The 22,059-nt window shown below is 39.7% G+C and overlaps 1 protein-coding gene across 1 annotated transcript in view; it reads left to right on the top strand.

The window, feature by feature from the left end:
- Positions 1–22,059, top strand: part of TRIM44 (tripartite motif containing 44) — an 83,891-nt gene that overhangs the window by 14,020 nt on the left and 47,812 nt on the right. Inside the window, exon 2 of the mRNA XM_056135455.1 lies at positions 15,746–15,823. Coding sequence (XP_055991430.1) covers positions 15,746–15,823 — 78 coding nt within the window. The remainder of the gene's footprint in view (positions 1–15,745; positions 15,824–22,059) is intronic.

Genomic DNA, 22,059 nt, shown 5'->3' with positions numbered 1-22,059 from the left:
GTCCTGCTGGTTTTCCATTGGGACGGAACCTTGCATTCAGACAGGTAGCGAGTGAAGAGCCGAGCCAGTGTATTGATGAGTACTGACGGCAGGTTCTTCATGTGTTCAGGTCTGACCTTGTCTGGGCCGGGTGCTGTTTGTAACCAGTAACTACAACTGGTCTCATTCAATACTGTATAATGCAAGAATTAAGGGAAAATGGCAGAAGAGCAATGAAAACACAATGGTGATAGCAAAGGCTCCAAAGTAGAAATGAAAGTGGGGTGTTGGAGGCATAGCAGAAAGGTTGTCGTGGGTTAGAGTGACGTGAAAGAGGAGTACGAGGTGACATAAGCCAAGTAATTATTATATTTCTCACTATGGCACCGCATTTTGTGATGTGTGCATTCTTTAGAAAGCTATTGTGATTGGGGCTGGAGAGAGAGTACAGCAGATAAGGCACTTGCCTTGCACATGGCCAATCTGGATTCAATCCTCAGAACTCTATGTGGTTCCCCCACGCCCTTCCAGGAGTAATTCCTGAGCACCATCAGGTGTCGCCCCCAAACAGAAACATAAAATACTTGTGGTCAATCCCTTAAATTAGAATCTCAGGTTATGATCAGATATTTTGTATATAGCATTTTTATCAGTATTTGTCTTTGTTCATCTTATAACTAGACTGGAGTTATGGATTTCCAGAAAAAAGTTTAGAGATAACATAAATATCATCAATGTGACTTAGCGCTGTTGATATTTGGGATGCAAGAGCCAGAGTATATAGACTCTAACATCTCCTATCTCTGATCATTTTCTGTGATGTCCCATGAGCAGGGGTTATGTAATATCTTGCATGTATCTAGAAAATGTCTCCCTGTCCTTCCTTTACTCAGTGGTCAACTGTTTTTTTTCTTTTTGGGTAACACCCAGCAGTGCACAGGGGTTACTTCTGGCTCATGTGCTCAGAAATTACTCCTGGCAGTGCTTGGGGGACCATGTGGGATGCTGGGAATAGAACCCAGGTCGGCTGCGTGCAAGGCAAACACCCTACCCGCTTGCTCCAACCACTCAGTGGTCAACTTCTGAGCATAGCCGGGGTCTTGGAAAATAATCACCGTCCTCCCGTTGTTCATCGATTTGCTCGAGCAGGCCCAGTAACGTCTCCATTGTGACAATTGTTACTGTGTTTGGCATATCGAATATGTCACAGGTAGCTTGCCAGGCTTTGTCGTGCGGGCAAGATACTCTTGGTAGCTTGCTGGGCTCTCCGACAGGGGGCAGAGGAATCGAACTCAGGTCAGCCATGTTGGCTGCTTGCAAGGCAAATGCCCTACCTGCTGTGCTATCAATAATAATAATTTTGATAACTAGCACTTATGCAGTACTATGTCAGGAACTGATCTTAGTACTTTATGAATATTAATTCATTTTCTTTCCTATTTTTACAGAGACAGAAACTGAACCATGAAGAGATCAGTCACTTACCTAGTGTCATTCAGTTGGAACATGGCAGAGTGTAGACAGGAATTTTAATAGCTGACCTGAAAGAGAAGAGGTCTAAACTTTCCCTGCTTTTTCTCCCAGTGCCATTGTTTTCTCTTCTCTCTGACCTTTTAGTCAAAATAAATGTGTTAATAGGCATTTTATTCTGTTGGGTGATAAAGTTTTAGGATAAAGTCACTGATATTCTTAAGCCCTTTTGGGAATAAAGGACTATGTGCCTGTGACATCAGATTTTTTTTGACCACTACCCACAACCTAGAAATTGCCCTTCCTATCCATTGCTATTCCTGCCTTATAGTTTCCTTTGCATCTGATCCAAGACAGTGTATCCAGAGATCATCTGAGTCAGTGCTCAGTATGTTATCTTGAAGTTTTAATTCAGCCTGGCATAACCAACTCAGTTTTATATTTCTATTCCATTTGGTTGTTTTAGTATCCAGAGCTAGGGGCTAAACTTGTTAGGAGGTGAAAAAACTCCTGAATGTGTCAGAAGAGGGTTCTGAATACACAAACTGGGTGGAACAAAAACTTGAGTTATGTTATGTGAGGTAGAGCTAGAATGGGTTGTGGAGCGCAGAACTTAGAATGAGAGAAATTTGAATCTTTGTGTGTATCTGTGTGTGTGTTTCAGCAAGGTGGGGGAAGGGGAAATTAATATTGATGTCTTTTGTGGGTGTAATTATGTACAGACTCCATAATTTATAGCGAATGACCACTTTAGCAATGATTGTATAATTTACATTATACACAGTAATATGCAAGATTATTCTTGTGGAACTTTAAATTATATATTAAATTCACTTCAGGTGTGTTCAATCAGGTAGCAATTTTCTTCAATAGAATATTTTAGAAAACATTATAATGTGCCCAAACTAAATCATATAGTTAGCTTTAGTGTTAGAAATGGTATTTGTGGGGGTGGAGTTAGAATGGTGGTGGTATTTGGGGGGATCAGAGGACACAGTCGTCTGTGTTCAGACTTACTCCTGGCTCTGTGCTTGGAGACTGTGTATGGTGCTGCAAATTGCACCTGGGTCAGCTGTGTGCAAGTCTAGTGCTTTAACCCCTGTACTGTTCCTCCAGTCCTATTTTTTCTGAATAATTTTTGAGCATTTTTGTGAACTATATGGCAAACATTAGGAATAAAGAAAGGTTCCTGACTTCACAACACTTACAGACAACGGAGATAATCTTTTCATGTCTTACGTATAAGTATTAGGAGAGAGACAGACTGTATGCTCTAAGGGTTCAAGGAAAAGAAAAGGTAATTTCAGCAGAAAACATAGAACTAAGAAAGAATTTTCTGAGCATATGGTATTCAAGGTAGACCTTAAAAGATGTATAAATTTTATTAGGTATATATAATCTGTTAGGTAGCCTTCCTCTGTTCGCATAGCAACAGCCCTGCATACATTTATTATAGCACTAAATACAGTATTTAGTATCAATGCTATTTCTGTGTCCCAGTAGAACATTGATTCCTTTAGGATTAGGGCTGTATGCCATTCGTTTCCCTGTTCTCACCACCCTGCATAGTTCCTATTGAATGGGAGATATACATGACAATTTGACAAATGTATGATGTGGGGTATGATAACTGTAGAGTTTCTGTAGAATTGAAAGTCAGACTATTGCATCATGATTTCATATATCAATGTTTATAGGGTTTAATTATCAAATGATTTAAAAATCTTAAATAGCAGCAGTTTAGACAAGATTTCTCCCCTGTAAAGAAATTCTGGAAATCTGGGTGTAGGCAGTCTAAGATTGGAATGGAGGAACCCAGAAGTTGTCAGGAATACAGGCTCTTTCCTAGTGTCATTCTGCCATCCTTAAGAGTGTAGCCCTTGTGGATTGTGATGACTGCAGAGTCCAGCTGGCTCATCACAGTTATAGGGTATCGGACATAGAAAAGTGAAGATGGACATACCTCTCCTTCTTTAAGGGTTACTCCTGAAGCAGTTACTGAAAGGTTATCATGTAAATCACCTTATTTCCTTTTAGCACTCAGTTCTTATCCAGAATGATCATTTCCAGTATCATTGTCACAGTGGTCTCTACTATGTCCTAACTGCTCTCCCTAACACAACTGTGGCAAGCTTCCTCCTGGCCCTCATTTCCACTGTCTTTAGGTATTAGTCTCATACTATGGGTTTTTTTTTGTGCCCCGCAAATGAGTGTAATAATCATTCTACGTCTCCTTCTCTCCCCTGACTCATTTCATTCATATTATCTCATGATACTCTCCATGTCCATCCACATATAAGCAAATTTCATGACTATAGTTTTTTTAATAGCTGCAGAATATTCCATTTTGTAAATGCACCATAGCTTCTTTATCCAGTCATCTGTTCCCTGCCACCTGGATTATTTCCAGATTCTGACTATAATTGGATTATTTCCAGATTCTGACTATAATGAATAGTGCTGCAATCAACATAGGAATTGGATTTCTTTTCTGCATTGTGCTTTTGGGCCCCTAGATTATGTTTCCAGGAGTGGTATTACTGGGTTTTATGAAAGCTCAATTTCTGGTACTTTACTTTGAGGAATATCCATATTTTTCAAAAAGGCTGGACCACTTCACATTCCCACCAGCAATGAATAAGAGTACCTTTTTCCCTGCATCCATGCCAGCACTGGTTGTTCTACTTTTTAATGGGTGCCAGTCTTTGTGGAATGAGATATCTCATTGTTTTGATTTGCATCTCCCTGATGATAAATAATGTAGAGCACTTTTTTTCATGTGCCTTTTTTGGTTGTTGTTTGTTTTTTGCTTTTTGGGTCATACCCGGTGATGCGTAGTAGTTACTCCTGGTTTTGTACTCAGGAATTTCTCCTGACAATGCTTAGGGGACCATATGGGATGCTGGGAATCGAACCCAGGTTGGCCACTTGCAAGGCAAGCGCCCTACCTGCTATACTATTGCTCCAGCCCCTCGTGTGCCTTTTGACCATTTGTGTTTTATCTTTAAGGAAGTTTTTGTTCACCTTTTCTATCCATTTTTGATGGGGTTGAATTTTTTTGTTATAAAGATCTACCAGTACCTTATATTAGATGGGTGATATTAGCCCCTTACTAGATGGGTGTTGGTTAAATAAATTATTTTTCTCATTCAGTGGGCTCTCTTTTGTATCCTGGTCATCATTTCCTTTGAGAACCCAGTCTTCTGCTCTTACCTAGTTGCAAGATAACCTGGAATGCAGCTAGTCTCTAAGGCATAGTGTGTCAGTGAAAAGGTAGGCGCTGATTATAAGGAAAAAAATGGGAGTATTGATAGTGAAGGACCAAGGAAACTTTACCTTTGTTGGCTTGGCAATCCAGGAATTTGAGTCTTGGCTCTATGTTGAGCTATGTTCAGTTGGGTTAAGTCATTCTCTCTGAATCTTGGTTTCTTCATCTGTAAATTGGGCACAGTCATTGCTTTTCCTCTTTAACTGGTTAGGAACAAACAAGATCACAGACATTAAGAGCTTAGCATATCCCTTGGGATATAATAAGCCCTTAGCGATTGATATCTTATTCTAACATTCTATCCTGAGTTTTGAATAATCTGTTTAGTGCTATTGAAGTGAGTCTGGCATTAGTATAAGTCCTGGACACCAAGATTCTTCGGGTGAAAGCTGTTCATCCCCCTCTCCTTCTGCTCCTTCTGCCTGCTCTATACAAGTAGATAGATGAAAAAGTTGTCTTCAGAGAAGAGGCTTCTGGGTATTTCAGTGTCCTGCTGGTGTCTTATGCACTAGCTAACCAAAACACAGCTGGTCGATCTAAATTTAGGTTCACAAGTCTTACTGGTTGTCCTCTTTAAATTATGTTTTACATTCTGAACTGTGGGATTTTTTTTTTATAGAAGCACAGGGGAGGCAGGAGGCAGGGAAAAGCACCCTTTACTTTCTGGTTAGAAAATAACCTTGGTTTTCTTCCCAAGAGGCAATTATGGGTGAGAAGTTACAGCTATGCTTACTGCTCTCTTTGTGATTGGATTTTTGTGGACCTTGTCAGGGAAACATCAGTGTTGAATGATAGTCTGACTTTATGTATGTGAAGAATGGAAATATTAAGGTTTAGCTGAAGTTTTCAAACTAAAACAATATACAAACTTTTGTTTGCTGTTGAGTTTTGAGAATCTTTTCAGAGATGGGAATAACAATAATAGCTAAGTATGGGAGCAAATAATTTTCATTTATTATTTCATTTGATCTCAATATAACTCCCACAGTCATCTGCCATTATTGTCATTTTACAGATGATGCAACTGATATTCAAAGAGATTGAATTTTGTACCTGGTCACTGGGTAGTTGAATGGAAGAACTAGGATTTGAATCCAGGCCTGTCCCAAAGTATATATTCTTTTTACTATTCAATTTGCCTCTACTCTCACTTAATTTAAGCTTCCTAAATTGTACTGAAATACTATCGTGAGGTTTATTATCTTTATAACGATATCCAATATTTAAACACAGGTTATTTTATACCCATTATTTTCATCTGTCAGAAAATTTCTTCCTAGATATTTTTTATAGAATATTTTGATTGGTAACAGATAGCTTTGTTCATTTTTTTCTATTCAGCATTTTTTTTGGTTCAGGACTTGATAGTAGTCAGTCACCTTATATATTGTAACTTAAAAACAACAATAATTAAAATATATTGAAAACTTTGCATGTGCCAAGTTCTGTGCTATAAACGTTTTCAATATTCAGTTTAATTTTTGTCACAATTATATGAGATACGGTATTTATTAAGGTATCTGTGTGAAGTTTATGGTGTGATTCTTTTTCTTCTGATCCATTCATTCAGGTGGGAAATTTGGAATAATAGTGAATATAACATTGAACAGTACTGTTCTGATCTCATAGAACTTAAATTTTATGAGTAAAATCAAGTCAACAGTAAATAATATTATTTATTTATAAGTACTATAGATAAAAATCTAGGGGAAAGGAACAAGAATAGGGATGAGGGGTGATAAGAATGAGTCTGACTAAGTGTCCAGAAGATCTTTTTTGAAGAAGTAACTCAGGATAGAATTAGAGCTAGTGATAGGAAGACCTGGGGGCAGTGTGATTTTTAGTGGAGTCTAGAAGCTTTGCTATAGAACAAACTTTCTGGGCGATATAAAAGATATCTGGAGCATAAGACATAATTATAAAGGTTGGGGGAGTAGTAAATGAAATAACAAAATATGACTCTTAAATTTTATTTTAAGTAGCCATAGACCTTTTTTTCATATAATATGTTAAAGTTTTATTTATTTATTTATTTTTTAAATTTTTAATAGTGAGACATCATGAGGTACAGGTACAAACTTACACACTTTTTGTGCTTGGGTTTCAATTATACAATGATCAAATACCCATCCCTCCACCAGTGCCCATTTCCCACCACCATGGATCCCAGTATCCTTCCCCCCACCCCCAAATCTACCCCATCCCACCCTCCCTCTGTGGCAGGGCATTCTCTTTTGTTCTCTCTCTCTTATTGAGTGTTGTGGTTTGCAAAAGAGGCAATGGGTGACAATCATGTTTGGTCTATAGTCTACTTTCAGCATGCTTCTTCCATCCTGGGAGGATCCTCCCAACACCTTTATTTGGTGTTCCCTTCTCTATCTGAGCTCCCTTTTCCCCTAGCATGTGTGGTTGGCCCCCAAGCCCGGCAAGCTACCGAGAGTATCTCGCCCGCGGGGCAGAGCCTGGCAAGCTCCCTGTGATGTATTCGATATGCCAAACACAGTAACAACAAAGTCTCCAATGGAGACATTACTGGGCCCGCTCTAGCAAATCGAAGATCAACGGGAGGGCCTCCAAGCCATGGAGTAAAATTCCTGGTACTAATCTCTGCCATTCTTGGGTGTTAGTCTCCTATTTTGTTACTTTATGTTCCCCAGATGAATGAAATATTTCTATGTCTATCCCTTTCTTTCTGAGTCATTTTGCTTAACATGATACTTTCCATGTAGTACCACTTGTATGTAAATTTCATAACTTCATCTTTTCTAACAGCTACATAGTACTCCATTGTGTAAATGTACCAAAGTTTCCTTAACCAGTCATCTGTTCTCAGGCACTCAGGATTTTTTCCAGATTCTGGCTATTGTAAAGAGTGCTGCAATGAACAGACTGCAGATGTCACTTCGACTATACATTTTTGCCTCTCTGGGATATATTCTCAGGAGTGGAATTGCTGGATTAAATGGGAGCTCAATTTCTAATTTTTGAGAATTGTCCATACTGTTTTCCAAAAGGGCTGAACAAGTTGGCATTCCCACCAACAGTGAAGGAGTGTCCCTTTCTTGCCACATCCACGCCAGCACTGGTTGCTTTTGTTCTTGTGGATATGGGCCAGTCTCTGTGGTGTGAAATGACATCTCATTGTGGTTTTGATCTGCATCTCCCTGATGATTAATGATGTGGAGCATTTTCTCATGTGCCTTTTAGCCATTCGGATTTCTTCTTTGTGAAAGTTTCTGTTCATTTCATCTCCCCATTTTTTGATGGGGTTGAATGTTTTCTTTTTGCGGAGTTCCACCAGTACTTTGTATATCCTGGATATCAACCCCTTATCGGATGTGTATCTGGCGAATATCCTTTCCCATTCTATAGACGGTCTTTGTATTTTGGTCACTGTTTCTTTTGAGGTGCAGAAGCTTCTTAGTTTAAGATAGTCCCATTTGTCTATCTCTGTTTTCACTTGCTTGGTCAGCGGTATGATATCTTTGAAGACACCATTAGCTTCTATGTCATGGAGGGTTTTGACAACTTTTTCCTCAGTGTACCTTATGGATTCCAGTCTGATGTTGAGGTCTTTAATCCACTTTTATCTTACTTTTGTACATGGAGTTAGGCAGAGATCTGAGCCCACTTTTTGCATGTAGCCGTCCAGTTTTTCCAGCACAATTTGTTGAAGAGGCTTTCCCTGCTCCACTTCACTTTTCTTGCCCCCTTATCGAAGATTAGATGCTCGTATGCTTGGGGGGAGATGTCAGTATATTCAAACCTGTTCCATTGGTCTACAGCTCTGCCTTTTTTCCAGTACCATGCTGTTTTAATTATTACTGCTTTGTAGTAGAGTTTGAAGTTAGGGAGGTTGATTCCTCCCATTTTCTTTTTCCCAAGAATTGCTTTAGCTATTCGTGGGGGCTCATTGTTACATATAAATTTCAGGAGTGTTTGCTCCATTTCTTTGAAGAATGTCATGGGTATCCTGATAGAGATCACGTTGAATTTATACAGTGCTTTGGGAAGTATTGCCATTGTGACAATGTTAATTCTCCCGATCCATGAACAGGGGATATTTTTCCGTTTCCTGTATCCTTTTATTTCCTGAAGTAGAGTTTTGTAGTTTTCTTTGTACAGGTCCTTTACTTCCTTAGTTAAGGTGATTCCTAGGTACTTGATTTTCTGGGGCACAATTGTAAACGGGATTGTTTTCTTCATGTCTTTTTCTTCTCTTTCACTATTTGCATATAGGAAAGCCATGGACTTTTGGGTATTGATTTTATAGCCTGCAACTTTACTATACAGGCCTATTGTTTCTAGAAGTTTCTTGGTAGAGGTTTTAGGGTTCTCTAAGTATAGTATCATATCATCTGCGAATAGTAAGAGCTTGATTTCTTCCTTTCCTACCTGGATGCCCCAAATATCTTTTACTTGCCTAATCGCTATTGCAAGTACTTCCAGTACTATATTGAACAGCAGTGGAGAGAGTGGACATCCTTGTCTCATCCCTGATCCTAGAGAGAAGGCTCTCAGTTTTTCCCCATTGAGGACGATGCTTGCTGTAGGCTTGTGGTAGATGACTTTTACTATATTGAGGAAAGTCCCCTCTATCCCCATTTACCCATAGACCTTTTAAGCAAGGGAAGATGTGGTCTAATATAAATTTCACTATGGTTCTTGTGTAGAGGATGGATTGTAGGGTATGGTAACAGTGTTACTCCTTAGGCTATGGGGTCACGGATATTAAAAAAAAGAGTTTTTGGATATGGGGTTATGGATATAAGAAAGAGTTTGTAGATATGGTATATATTTTTGAGTTGGACCTGAATCTGAAAATATTCTAGACTCAAGAAATCATTTGGGGCCACACATGATGGTGCTCAAGCTTACTCTCACCTCTGTGCTTAGGGATCACTCATGGCAGGTCTTAGGGAAATACATGGAGTGCTAGAGATTAAATCCAAGTTGGGTGCATGCAGAACAAACACCTTACCCCAATGCTATCTCTCTGACTCCTAATATTGCTTCTTCAACTGGGTTGTGACCCCATACCAGGTCACATAATGAATATCATAGAAAATTCTTAAAATTGGTTTAAATTTTATTAAGATTTATTATCACTACATGCTTGATCTGTAGACCTCTTTTATATATACATATATACATATATACATATATATTCAGGGTTGCATAAAATTTATTGGACAAAAAGGGATTATGACTGGAAAAAGTTTAAGAAGCCCCATCCTAAACCAGTCTCAAAGTGTTTTCGGCCCACTGATTACCTGAGGAAATGCTCTAATCTTGTAGGCTCTGCATCTCTGAGTACATTCTCCAAGGTGGATGAAGTCATTAAGTCTCATGTTTCCACACCTGATAGGTGTATATTTTGGTCTTAGATATGGCCATTGGGCAGCCACTAGAGAGGAATTTTCACAGAGCTTGCATGTGCTAGCATGAACCCCTATGTGAAAGATCTTATGGTGTACTATGGGACATGGATATGAGAAAAGGAGGCAGATTTGAGGCCAGAGTTGTCCATTTATACTCTTGGCAGCTGTCAGGGTTAGTCATGCTCAGAGGAGTCACTCCCTTATGACCAATTGAATTTATAGGTCGGGAAGGGGAAAAGACACTGGGGAAGATTTTTCTCACCACCCATTTAGAAGCTGAGTATAGTTGTCTAATCATAGACCCCAGTTAAAAGGTAAAAGGTAAAGGCCCTCCCGTTGTTCATCGATTTGCTTGAGCGAGCCCAGTAACGTCTCCATTGGAGACTTTCTTGTTACTGTCTTTGGCATATCGAATACATCACGGGTGGCTTGCCAGGCTCTGCCGTGTGGGCGAGATACTCTCGGTAGCTTGCCGGGCTCTCCGAGAGGAAGACCCCAGTTAGTCTTTGAGAATATTTCTCAAGGGAGTGGGAAAGTAGATTTCCCAAAGGGAGATTCTCTGTGCCTCTCCCAGCTTTCATCTAGGTAGACAGTACTGCTGACACTTTGTGAAAGGAGCAAGGATCTTTCTGACATGATATTTTTAGGAAAGAAGGTATGGGTTCCCTTATCTCTCCACATGAGGCACATCAACCTGCAAACAGACTGTCTGTTTCTTAGGGATTCCTTCATCATTCTGTGCATTCCTTTGTGTTCTCCATAGCTGGGGGAGTGAGGGGAAGAAGTTCTAATATAACAGGGCTCTTGCCGAAGAGCTTTAAAATGGGTGCTGGCAGCTGGCATGTGGGGGAAGAGAGCTTTCCAGGGATAAGTGACCTTCTCATTCAGCCAATGAGAGCAGGGTAGAGGAATGATATCACCAGACAGGCTTTACTGTCTGACCATCTCATAAAAGCAGGATTGTGTCTGGCAACTTAACCCCTTTTTAGATACTCCGGGTCTCATCCATTCCTTTGGTATGTGACCCCCCAGATTCCTTTTCCCAGCTGTCTGTTGTGAGACCACAGAGATTAAAGATTTAAATTAGTGTAGCAACTAGGATTGTGAAAGAATATTATATTTAAAATTCTTTAAAATAAGAATTTTATTTCAAAAAGACTTTTTATCAGATCTCCGTGATTCACAAAGTTATTCATAGTTGAGTTTCAGGTAGGCAGTGTTCCAACACCAATCCCATCAATAGTGTCAACTTCCCTTCACCAGTGTTCCCAGTTTTCCTCCTGCCCCTAGCTGCCCCCCTGACAGGCACATTTTTTAGTTTGGCTGTTGTAGTTTGGACCTCAGTTTTGTTGGTTCTGTGGTTCAGATATACAGACATAACACTCAGATATACTGCTAATGAATCGGAGGCCCCTGCCCCTGCTATATTTCAAGTAGATAGCAGTCTCATTTATAGTACATCAGACTTTCATTTTACAGGTTTGGGGAATCAAAAGAGGTTCAAGGAAAAAGAAAAGATGTGTTATTTTCAAATATGTCTGATATGGGGGTCTTGCTAAATATTTCATGTTGGAAAATATTGAAAGAGGAAGGTTCATGCAAATTTAGAAAATGTAACCAATTCTGAAGTCAATATCTGATAAGCGGCATTTGCATTTGGTAGGCTGTTATGCTCATTACTATACCACCAACCAAAACGAGTTAAGAGATTATTTATAGTGTTTTTTTCCTAATGCACTATTTTTTTTTCCAGTTTTTGGTCCATATTCAGTGATATAGGACAGTAACAGTATACATCTTTTTTTTTTAATGTAGTAGTACTGCTGTTTATTCAGCCACTGATTAAACTAACTGAAGCAGGCATGAACTTCACATTACTTATTTTTTTAAATTTTAAATTTTATCTTCATAAAGTTGCGATAGCACAGTGGTAGGGCATTTACCTTGCACACAGCCAGCCCGGCCGAGCTGGGTTCGATTCCTCCGCCCCTCTTGGAGAGCCTGGCAACCTACCGAGAGTATCTCTCCCGCACGGGCAAAGCCTGGCAAGCTCCCCATGATGTATTCAGTATGCCAAACACAGTAACAACAAGTCTCAAAATGGAGACGTTACTGGGCCCACTTGAGCAAATCAATGAATAACGGGAGGATAATGTTTGTTTGCTTATTTGTAAAGTTGTTCACAATAATTGTTTACATTCAGCATTTCAACACCAACCCCACCACCATTACACTTTTCCACTATCATTATTTTGAATTTTCCCACCACTACCCAGGCCTGCCCCATAGACAGATTCTAAATAATTTATTTTGAATTGCATATTATGAATAGTATGAGATGTCATGCAGCTGCAAAAGCAACTCTGTGTTCCTGGAATTCTAAATTTTTTTTTAAATATTTGGGGTCTGGAGGCATCTCTGTGGCATGCTGCTCTCTTCTGAGATTCCATTGTGATCTCTGAATCACGGTTGTTAAAGAGCTTAAGTGGTCTGGTTTTGATCTCTTTCGAGATTTACTTATGGGTCTCTGAAGCAAGGCCAATAAGTGAGTTTGTATTGTTTAGCCGGAGGTGGTTTGTAGGCATGACTCCCACATACTTAACTTTTGGCCATTTAATTTCTCGGGAAATTTGGTTCCAAGTTGTTGGGGTCCAGCCAGAGGCACAGCAGCAATTTTGGGGTATCAGGAAGCCTGAGAGGACCATCACGATGCTGATGCACTCGCCCCGCATGTACAAGGTTGACCTCCTGGGTGGTACTGTACCTCCTACATGCCTTGTATGTCTCTTTTTCCCATGTTCTATGCTCTCTTTTAAGAAATTTGGCATTGCTTAGCTCATTTAATCTTAGTACAGGCCTGTTATGTAGATGCTATTATTGGTTGATATTACAGTTAAAGAAATTGGTGCAGAGTGGCTAAGTGGCTAACCAAAGATCACACAGCTTGTGGTAGAGTTGTGACTTGAATTCAAGCAGTGTGACTCTCTAGTTAATACTGTAAGTCTGTGTTGATCTGTATAGTAATGAACGAATAGATGACATTAGAGCACTTGAAATATGGTTAGTCCAAATTAAATTTGAGTAAGTGTAAAATTTCACTAGCTTTCAAAGGTCTAAAGTGAAAAAAATATATTTATAGTACCTCATGTTGAAATTTCAAGTTATAGTAATATTTTTGGGCTGGAGTGATAGCACAGTGGGTAGGGCGTTTCCCTTGCACGCGGCCGACATGGCTGACCCGATTTCGATTCCTCTGCCCCTCTCAAGAGCCTGGCAAGCTACCTAGAGTATCTTACCTGCACGGCAAAGCCTGGCAAGCTACCCATGACGTACTTGATACGCCAGACACAGTAACAAGTCTCACAATGTTACTGGGCCTGCTTGAGCAAATCAGTGAACAAAGGGAGGACAGTGACAGTGACAGTAATATTTTATAATATCAAGCAAAATATATCAGTCAATTTCACCATTTTGCAGCTAGGAAACTTAAAATGAATGACATGAGACTTGTATATGTGATTCTCATTGCATTTCGGTTAGTTATACAAATATAAATTATTGCAATGCCATAACCGAAACAACAATAGTAATAGGCGACATTATTAGGGCTTAGTACGTGCTGCATAATGTGCAAGTGCTATTTTACTTAAACTCAAAATAACCATTTTATTATCCCCATTTTATAGAAGAAGAATATTTTGAGAAATTCAGAAATTTGACTGAGTTTAGTCACTACTTAATGACAGACTCCACATTTGAAGCTTGTATGTCTAACTCAAAACTGTACTCAAATTCAGTAAGCTATAATATCATTTTCTTTTTAAATTTTTTAAATTTATAAAGTAGTTAACAATATTTGATTACATTTAATATGCACACACAAATCCCACCACCATTGCACCTTCCCACCACCATAATTCGGATGTTTCCATCCCAAACCCCAATCCCTGCCCCAAAGCAGAACCAAAATAATATATTTTGTATTGTTTGTTATGAAAATATTCTGAGAATGCTAGCAAAAAGTATCCTTAGAGGAAAGAGTGTGAGGATTGTTGTATTTCACCCAGGCATCATTAAGCCCTTCTATAGGACATCACTAACATGATATTAAAGGTTGAGCCTAGTGTGTTTTTTATATGTACATTTGTAAAAAAAAATGTATACTTCTCTCTAAGATTGATTGCCTCCTATTTTGAACCCTGTCAAATGTGGTGCAGTAATCCTGGAGTATGGGTAGAGTATTTGGTATGAAGTATCATGTGGCCAGTCCAGGGATAGATGCATTTGTGGGTGAGACTCAGCCCGAACATATGGAGAGCGGCCATGAGTGTGGTGGCAGCTAAGTAGTGGAAGTTTTCAACTTCCAGGGCTGGGTCCCTTCGGGTGGGGTGGGGTCTCATCCGCCCCCCTCCAGGGTGCCCCAAGTGAAACAGCCTGGCGCAGGGTCTAGAGGTAGGGTTATGGAGAGCATCATGTTGCTCCCTTTCGGGAGAAAAGAACATACAATCTGGATGGTGGCCGATGATGTGATTATTTTGCACCAGCCAGAGGTGACTTAAGAGCATGACTGCTGAGTTGCCCGAGATAGGGGATTGTGGGCAGGGGATTTCCATACCTGGTCCCGTTGAGCCCAGTGTTCTCAGTCACAAGATCCTGCATACCTGGGTTTTCTGGGGATTCACTCATGGATGAGATTCGGCTCAAGTGTGTGGAGAGCAGCCGTGAGTGTGGTGGTGGTTGAGTTGTGGAAGTCTTCAACTACTGGGGCTGAGTCCGTGTAATATCATTTTCAATTTAATCTTAGGGTCACGGTCATGGTCCTCCCGTTGTTCATCAATTTGCTCGAGCAGGCCCAGTAACGCCTACATCGTGAGACTTGTTGTTACTGTGTTTGGTATATTGAATACATCACGGGTAGCTTGCCAGGCTCTGCCTGGCAGGCGAGATACTCTCGGTAGCTTGCCGGGCTCTCCGAGAGGGGAGAAGGAATCGAACTCGGGTCGGCCATATTGGCTGCGTGCAAGGCAAACACCCTACCGCTGTGCTATCGCTCATTGTCTCAATTTTTGTCTTCAGAAGAATAGTTAATATTAAATACTTTAAAAAGTAAAATAGTTTTATTTAAGGAATATGGGGAGGAGAGAAAATAATGAATTCACAAAAACACAGGCCTCTGTAGATCCGAGAAAGCCAGGGTACCCCATAAAGTGAAAAAAAGGAATTTTACATCCCAGGTTGAGATATGGGTGACCCCAGAATGGGGTTGCTAATATTGCCATTCTTCTGTATTTGTTTGGTAAAGGTTCAAAATAAAAATCACGAGGACATGAAGTAAACATTCCAGATATAAAACTCTCACAGTTTCTGGCCTCAGTGAATGCTGGCAGTGGAGCTCTGATATGAAACAGAAAGTGACCCTGGACAAATCGCATTTAATTTTCATTGGAGTAGTTCTCCCAGGTCATTGTGCATTTTATATCCTGACCTTCTTTATCCATAGAAAAGAGGAAGTGGGCCAACACAGTTCTTTGGTTGGTAAGAACAAAGAAAAATCATTTTCTATTTCATTGTGACACATCAAATGCTATTTGTGTTTGAGAGAGCAACAAAATGCTATCTAGTGACCCCTAACTTTTCTTTCTTCTAGAGCAAAGATTCAGGCAAACTGAAAGCAGCTATGATAGAATTGGTCGAAAGATTGAAGTACAAGAGCTCAGACCCCAAAGTGAGTATGTTTTGGAATTGATTTGGTTTAGGTTCCTCAAGTACTTCTTTCTCCTTGAGCTACATTCGTGGGATGGTAATGATAAGCATTGTGAATACTGCATCAAGATCTAATAAAGCCTGTTCATCAAAAGCTGGGCTGGAGAGATAGCACAGTGGTAGGGCATTTGCCTTGCATGTGGCCGGCCAGGCTGACCTGGGTTTGATTCCTCCACCCTTCTCGGAGAGCTCTGCAACCTACCGAGAGTATCTCGCCTGCACAGAAAAGCCTGGCAAGCTACCCGTGACGTATTTGATATGACAAACACAGTAACAACAAGTCTCACAATGGAGACATTACTAGACCTGCTTGAGCAAATCGATGAACAACAGGAGGACAGTGCAGTGCATCAAAAGCAATCTTTTTATATGCCTAGAGATAAGTAATTTTCTCCTCTATTTTATCTCTGACAACACACACTCATTAATTGTTTTCCATGAACTGCAGACAAGTACATTTTTAGTCTTGCATTTGCCCACTAAATCCAGCCAAAGCACCTCTCTGAGATACCATTTTAATGCTGGGGATTGGAGCAGGCTCCACATCCATCCAGTTGGTATTCAGCAGTAGCATCTTATCATTCCCCCAACTCCCCTACTTAAAGGACCCACCTGCTATGAATGCTTTTGTCTTCATAACTTCCGGCGTCTAGTCTGGGAATTTGTATAAGTTTTTAAGTTATTTTATATTCCCCAGGATGCTGGAGGATTGTAGTATAGATATTTTGGAAGACAGCATGCCAGGATAAGGTGGACTAGGGACTAAGCATCTATAAAAACAATTTTGTATTGACACAATTTTTGTTTTTTAACCTCTACACTGTGGCCTTACCTAGTACCGGTGCCACCAGACAAACCTCAATGCCAAATTCTCTCACAATTGAATAGGTAAAAGAGCATGCTTTTTGACTTTGTATATTTTTGAAAAACAATTTTAAGTTATTTATAAGTATAATTTTTTTCAAGTTACATTTTAGGACTTGTATTTCTTGAATATCATCTGAAAAGCCAGGCAATGAACTAGGATACTTTTTTTTTGAGAAGTCAAGAACTTATTTTATTTTAATATAAACATTGAAATCCACCCCCTCCCCACCACCCTACAAAACTTGAATATGGAATTGAACTAGGATACTTAACAAGTATTTTTTTTAAACCTCTGAAATAAATATACATAATGACATTTACCATTTTAAGTGTGCAGTTCAGTGGCATTAAGTGCATTTACGTTATTAGGCAGCCATCACCACTTCCAGAATTTTTTTTAAATTCCCAGAACTGAAACTCTGTACAAATTAAATAGTATTTCCTCTCCCTTTCTTCTTACTTGAGATTACTGTTTGAGCAATCTTTGAGCTTTCTCAAATGGAGGATTCCCATTTATAGGTAAGGGCACAGAGACTCGGAATGGGGTGGGGAGCTTTTGCTACAAATCTAGCATACTATACTTAGACTAACTGTAGTGACTGTGCCCTTTCATGGTGCAGACCAACACTGGGTTTCAGCTCCTTTCCTTTCTAGTAGGCAATCAAATTGTCCCTTTGTTTTCTAATATTAAGCACTATATGAAGCAGAACCATAATGACAGGTCCTTCAGAGTGTGGCTGCAGCCACCAGTCTGCAAAACATTTCTTTATCTGCTATAACATTGAAAGTATTGGAGCAGTGGTAATAGCTCTTGTCTTCTGCTAGAGTTACAAAGATAGAGTGGAAAAAAGGGTGGACATGGCTATACTGAAAGAGACCATTCAGTATTGGTTTCTGAGACAACAGCTATACTGAAAGAGACATTCAGTATTTTCTGTTTGTCACACCCACATGCTTGTAGGCAGTGAAGAGGGAGAGGATGTGTACAAATTGCAGAGTGAATTATGTGTACAATGATAAAATAAGTGCTTTGGCATCCTTTGTGAATGCATATAGGGAGTCAGATGAGAGACTTGTTCAGGATTTCTCCAAAGATAAAGGATATTTACTAGGAACTGATGATCTAGGATGATCTAAGATATGTGAACACATTCTCACTTATCTTTTATCTTTACCATGTCCTAAATTCTTTCGCACCAATCCATTTTATTTTCAAGCTCCTTTTTGGTGTATCATATGTATGTTATCTATACCTAAATAGCTGGGAGAAGAACCAATGTAAATGCAAAATAACTGCCCACTCACAAAGGGTCAGGGTGGGGAGGTGGGGAGTGGTGTGCAAACTCATCACCTAAATACATATTTTTTTTGCACCAAACAAAATTTTCCTAGAAATAAATCGGTGTCTTTCAAGAGAGCCATTAAGTTTATTCTGTACTGTTTTCCTTCAGACCCGCATCCCTGCCCTCCTGCCCCCCCTTTCTCTCAAACACACACACACACACACACACACACACACATTGCCATTCCTTCTATAAGTCAGTCTGTTTTAGAAGGGCAGGCTCTGAGATTTCATGACCTGTCACTTCCTGGCAGAGCAACTTTATTTAGAAGCACTGATTGAGTCATGGAGCGCTGAGCACTATCTCTGCCTCACTTCCTCTAGAATTCCCTGGAGTATCACAAAGCTTGATCAGTCTAGACATTGGAGTCTATGTGAACTGAGTTAATTTTTTACCTCTCAGTATTGCCAGAGAGGAGTAGAAGACATTGAGATTAACCATTTTGTAAAATTTATAATATGCTGTTAAGACATAAGAAACACAGATATTACAGATATCCATAAAGGAAAAGGAATTTCCACTAAAATGTTTCCCCTGAAACCTCAAACTGTTAAGCTTGATGTGTAAACTTCTAGACATTTTTCCCATGTGGAAATGCTTGTAATATTTTTTTACAACAGTTATACTATACCTTTGGTTTTATCTCGCAGAATACACCACTTTTTTTTCTGTCATAATATAGACTTAATTCTTCTTAATGAGATGACTCATTTGGTCTGAAGTATTTAACAGACATCCTCTTTTCTTTCAGACTAGTGGTTCTCTTTTTTTAAATTGAATCACTGTGAGATACAGTTACAAAGCTTTCATGTTTGAGTTTCAGTCATACAATGATCAAACACCCATCTCTCCACCAGTGCTCATTTTCCACCACCAATGTCCCTAGTATTCTCATCCCGCATCAAATCTCCCCCCATGCCTCTATGGCAGAAAAATTTCCCCATACTCTCTACTTTTGGGAATTATGATTTGCAATACAGATTCTGAGAGGCTATCACTTTTTGTCCTTTATCTACTTTCAGCACACATCTCCCATCCCAAATGATCCCTCCAGCCATCCTTGACTTAGTGATCCCTTCTCTATTCCAGCTGCCTTCTTCCCCAGCTCATGAGGCAGTCTTCTAACCATGGATCAGTATTCCTGACCCAATGTCTACTGTCCTTGGGTGTCTGTCTCATGTTACTTTATATTCCACAAATGAGTACAGTCCTTCTATGTCTGTCCCTCTCTTTCTGACTCATTTCACTTAGCATGATATCCTCCATGACCATGCACTTACAAGCAAATTCCATGACTTCATCTTTCCTGACAGCTGCATAGTATTCTATTGTATAGATGTACCAAAATTTCTTTAACCAGTCATCTGTTCTCGGAAACTCAAGTTGTTTCCATATTCTGGCTATTGTGAACAGTGCTGTAGTGAACATACAGGTGCCGATGTCATTTCTACCTTGCTTTTTTGCATCCTCAGGATATATTCCCAGAAGTGGTATTGTTGGGTCATATGGACGATCTAGTTTTTTAAGGAACGTCCATATTGTCTTCCAAAAAGGCTGGACCAGTCAGCACTCCTACCAACAATGAAAGAGAGTTCCTTCCTACCCACATCTGCGCTAGCACTGGTTGTTCTTTTTTTTTTTTTTTAACTTTCAAGCTTTAAATTACATGAGAAACCTGCAAAACATTAAAATACAGAGTGCTGGTGTACTCCAGAGTTTATGGTTTAGTGGATCTGGGGTGACTAGAAGCTGTGCTAGATCTTGGCTATTTTTCCTTCTAATTTTTTAAAATTCCTTTCAACAAATAGTCATAAAAGTTCTGATAAATAGGTTCATATAATTCAAATTAAAATGATTACATAAAAATACAGGCTTAGAAAATAAACAGGTAGAGCTGAGGTCGTGAAGGAGGTAGACTGAGCTCCTTATTAGCTTGGTTCATTTATACCATCATATCCTACAGAAAAAGAGTGAAGCCAAAAAGAGGGAAGGAGTACTAGTCAGGGTTTAGGAAGATAGTCAAAATCCATGCTGTGGTCTAGGAGTGGACAGAGTCCTAAAACCAAAGGAACAATAGGTGATATTAAATGCCAGTCACTAGTGGTAAGCTTGAGGACAGAAATCAGTGGCAGTGAGACTTGGTAACTAAGGTACAGTACCAGAGGAAGTAGTGTGTGTGCTTGTCACTCTGGTTTGAGCCTTGTTTTAAAAGCTATAAATGAAAAGATCTAGAACCCGGTATACAGTGGAAAGTGATTTTTAAATTTTTATTTTTGTGTGTGTGTATGGTGGGGGGGGGTGTTGTTTGGACCATACCCAGCTGTGCTCAGGGATTACTCCTGGTGGAGCTTAGGGGACCCTATAGAGGTGCTGGGGAATTGAACCCTTGTTGGCTGTGTGCAAGGGAAGTGCCTCACCCACTGTACCCAAGACATTGTTCTGAATAACAATATTTTGTTTGTATAACTGGAAGAAATGTTTGGGAAGTTTGGGAAGGGTAGAATTCCCATAGCAGTGCTCGGAGGGTTCTGGGGTCACTTCTAGAAGTACTTGGCTCACCAATCTGACAACTTAATGCTAAGGCTGAGGATGCAGAATTCCTTAAGCTCTATGATTCCAAGTACTATTATGGCTACCCTGGCAGTGCTAGGTACTCCCGGGCTATACCCAGTGGTACTTGGGGCTATCCTCCCAGTGAAAGCATTCAGATTTGGGTCCTTGCAGTTGTAAAGCATTTGCCCTTTGCCACTGAGCTGTCTTTAAGCTGGCCCTTAAAGCAGTCTTATAAAAGTAATTATACATGTGGATGTATTTGACCCAGTCCAGTTTGCTAACACTTTTTCAAAGTTCAACTTGTTAGAAACACCTTTTTTAAAATGTAGGTTTTTCATCTGTAGATGTTGGTTGGTTTTGGACCACACATGATAGGACTCGGGAGCTATTCCCAATGTGATGCTCGGGGTTTTCTCCTGGCAATATTCAGGGCATTTTGCAGTGTGGTGTTGGGGATTGAACCTAGGCTTCCTTGAACCTAGCAGGTCATTCAAGCATACGCTTTTTGAGCTATCGTCCTATTCCTTAACTGTATATATTTTTATATTTATGCTAACCTTCGGGGAAATAGAAAGATATAGTTAATCAGGGGGTGTTTTGTTGGGGTGTGTGTATAATATGTGTGTGTTCATACCTTGATTTTTAGGAAATTTAAAGCTTTCTGGCTTCTTTATCTTCAGACCTTTTTGTTTTGTTTTATTTGTTTGTTTGGGGGCTACACCCAGTAGTGCTCAGGGCAGGCTCCTGGCTTGGTGTTCAGGGATCACTCCTGGCAGTCTGGGGAGGAGGGACACCATATAGTTGCCGGAGACCAAACCTGGGTCAACAGTGTGCAAAGCAAATGCCCTATCCACTGTTCTATTGCTCTGGTCCCTTCACAACTTTTCTTTGTAATGACTATTCATTGTTTTTTATAGTTTACCCAGAGGAAACAGAAGCTTGAAAGACACATTGATTCTAGTCCATCCCCACCTCCCCCACCCATACGCCCTAACACCTTCCCCCTGCACAGGCTCTCAGAAAGCATTGAACCAAAAGCATAACACGCTAAGCTCAATCAAACTAACCTCTTATTATGCAGTTAATAACAGCCACTTTCTCCATTATATATTGATTGCTTTTCTTTCCCTCTAAGATGTGCTGTTCATTGTTTCCTGTAAATGGCATGCTTCGAACAAACAGTTAAAATAACAGTTGTGTATCTCAAATTTATACTAATCTTATATGAAGTTTTTCTCCTAAAAAAAAAACCAATTTAAAACTTGAGCCAAGTGGCTCATATTATTCTGACTGCAGTGAGAAGAAACTTAGGATCTAGTCACACTAAGACTGTGTGAAAATACCAGTTACTTTTCTTTCTAATTTCCTTCAGTCTCTAAAAGCATTGCTACTGAAATGTGAAACTAAAGAATTATCAGGCAAAATGAAATTAGTC

This window comes from Sorex fumeus, unplaced genomic scaffold, assembly GCF_029834395.1.
Source record: "Sorex fumeus unplaced genomic scaffold, SorFum_2.1 ptg000007l, whole genome shotgun sequence".
NCBI lineage: Eukaryota > Metazoa > Chordata > Mammalia > Eulipotyphla > Soricidae > Sorex > Sorex fumeus.
Note: the sequence above shows the minus strand (reverse complement) of the source record. Positions and strands in the feature narration are given on the sequence as shown.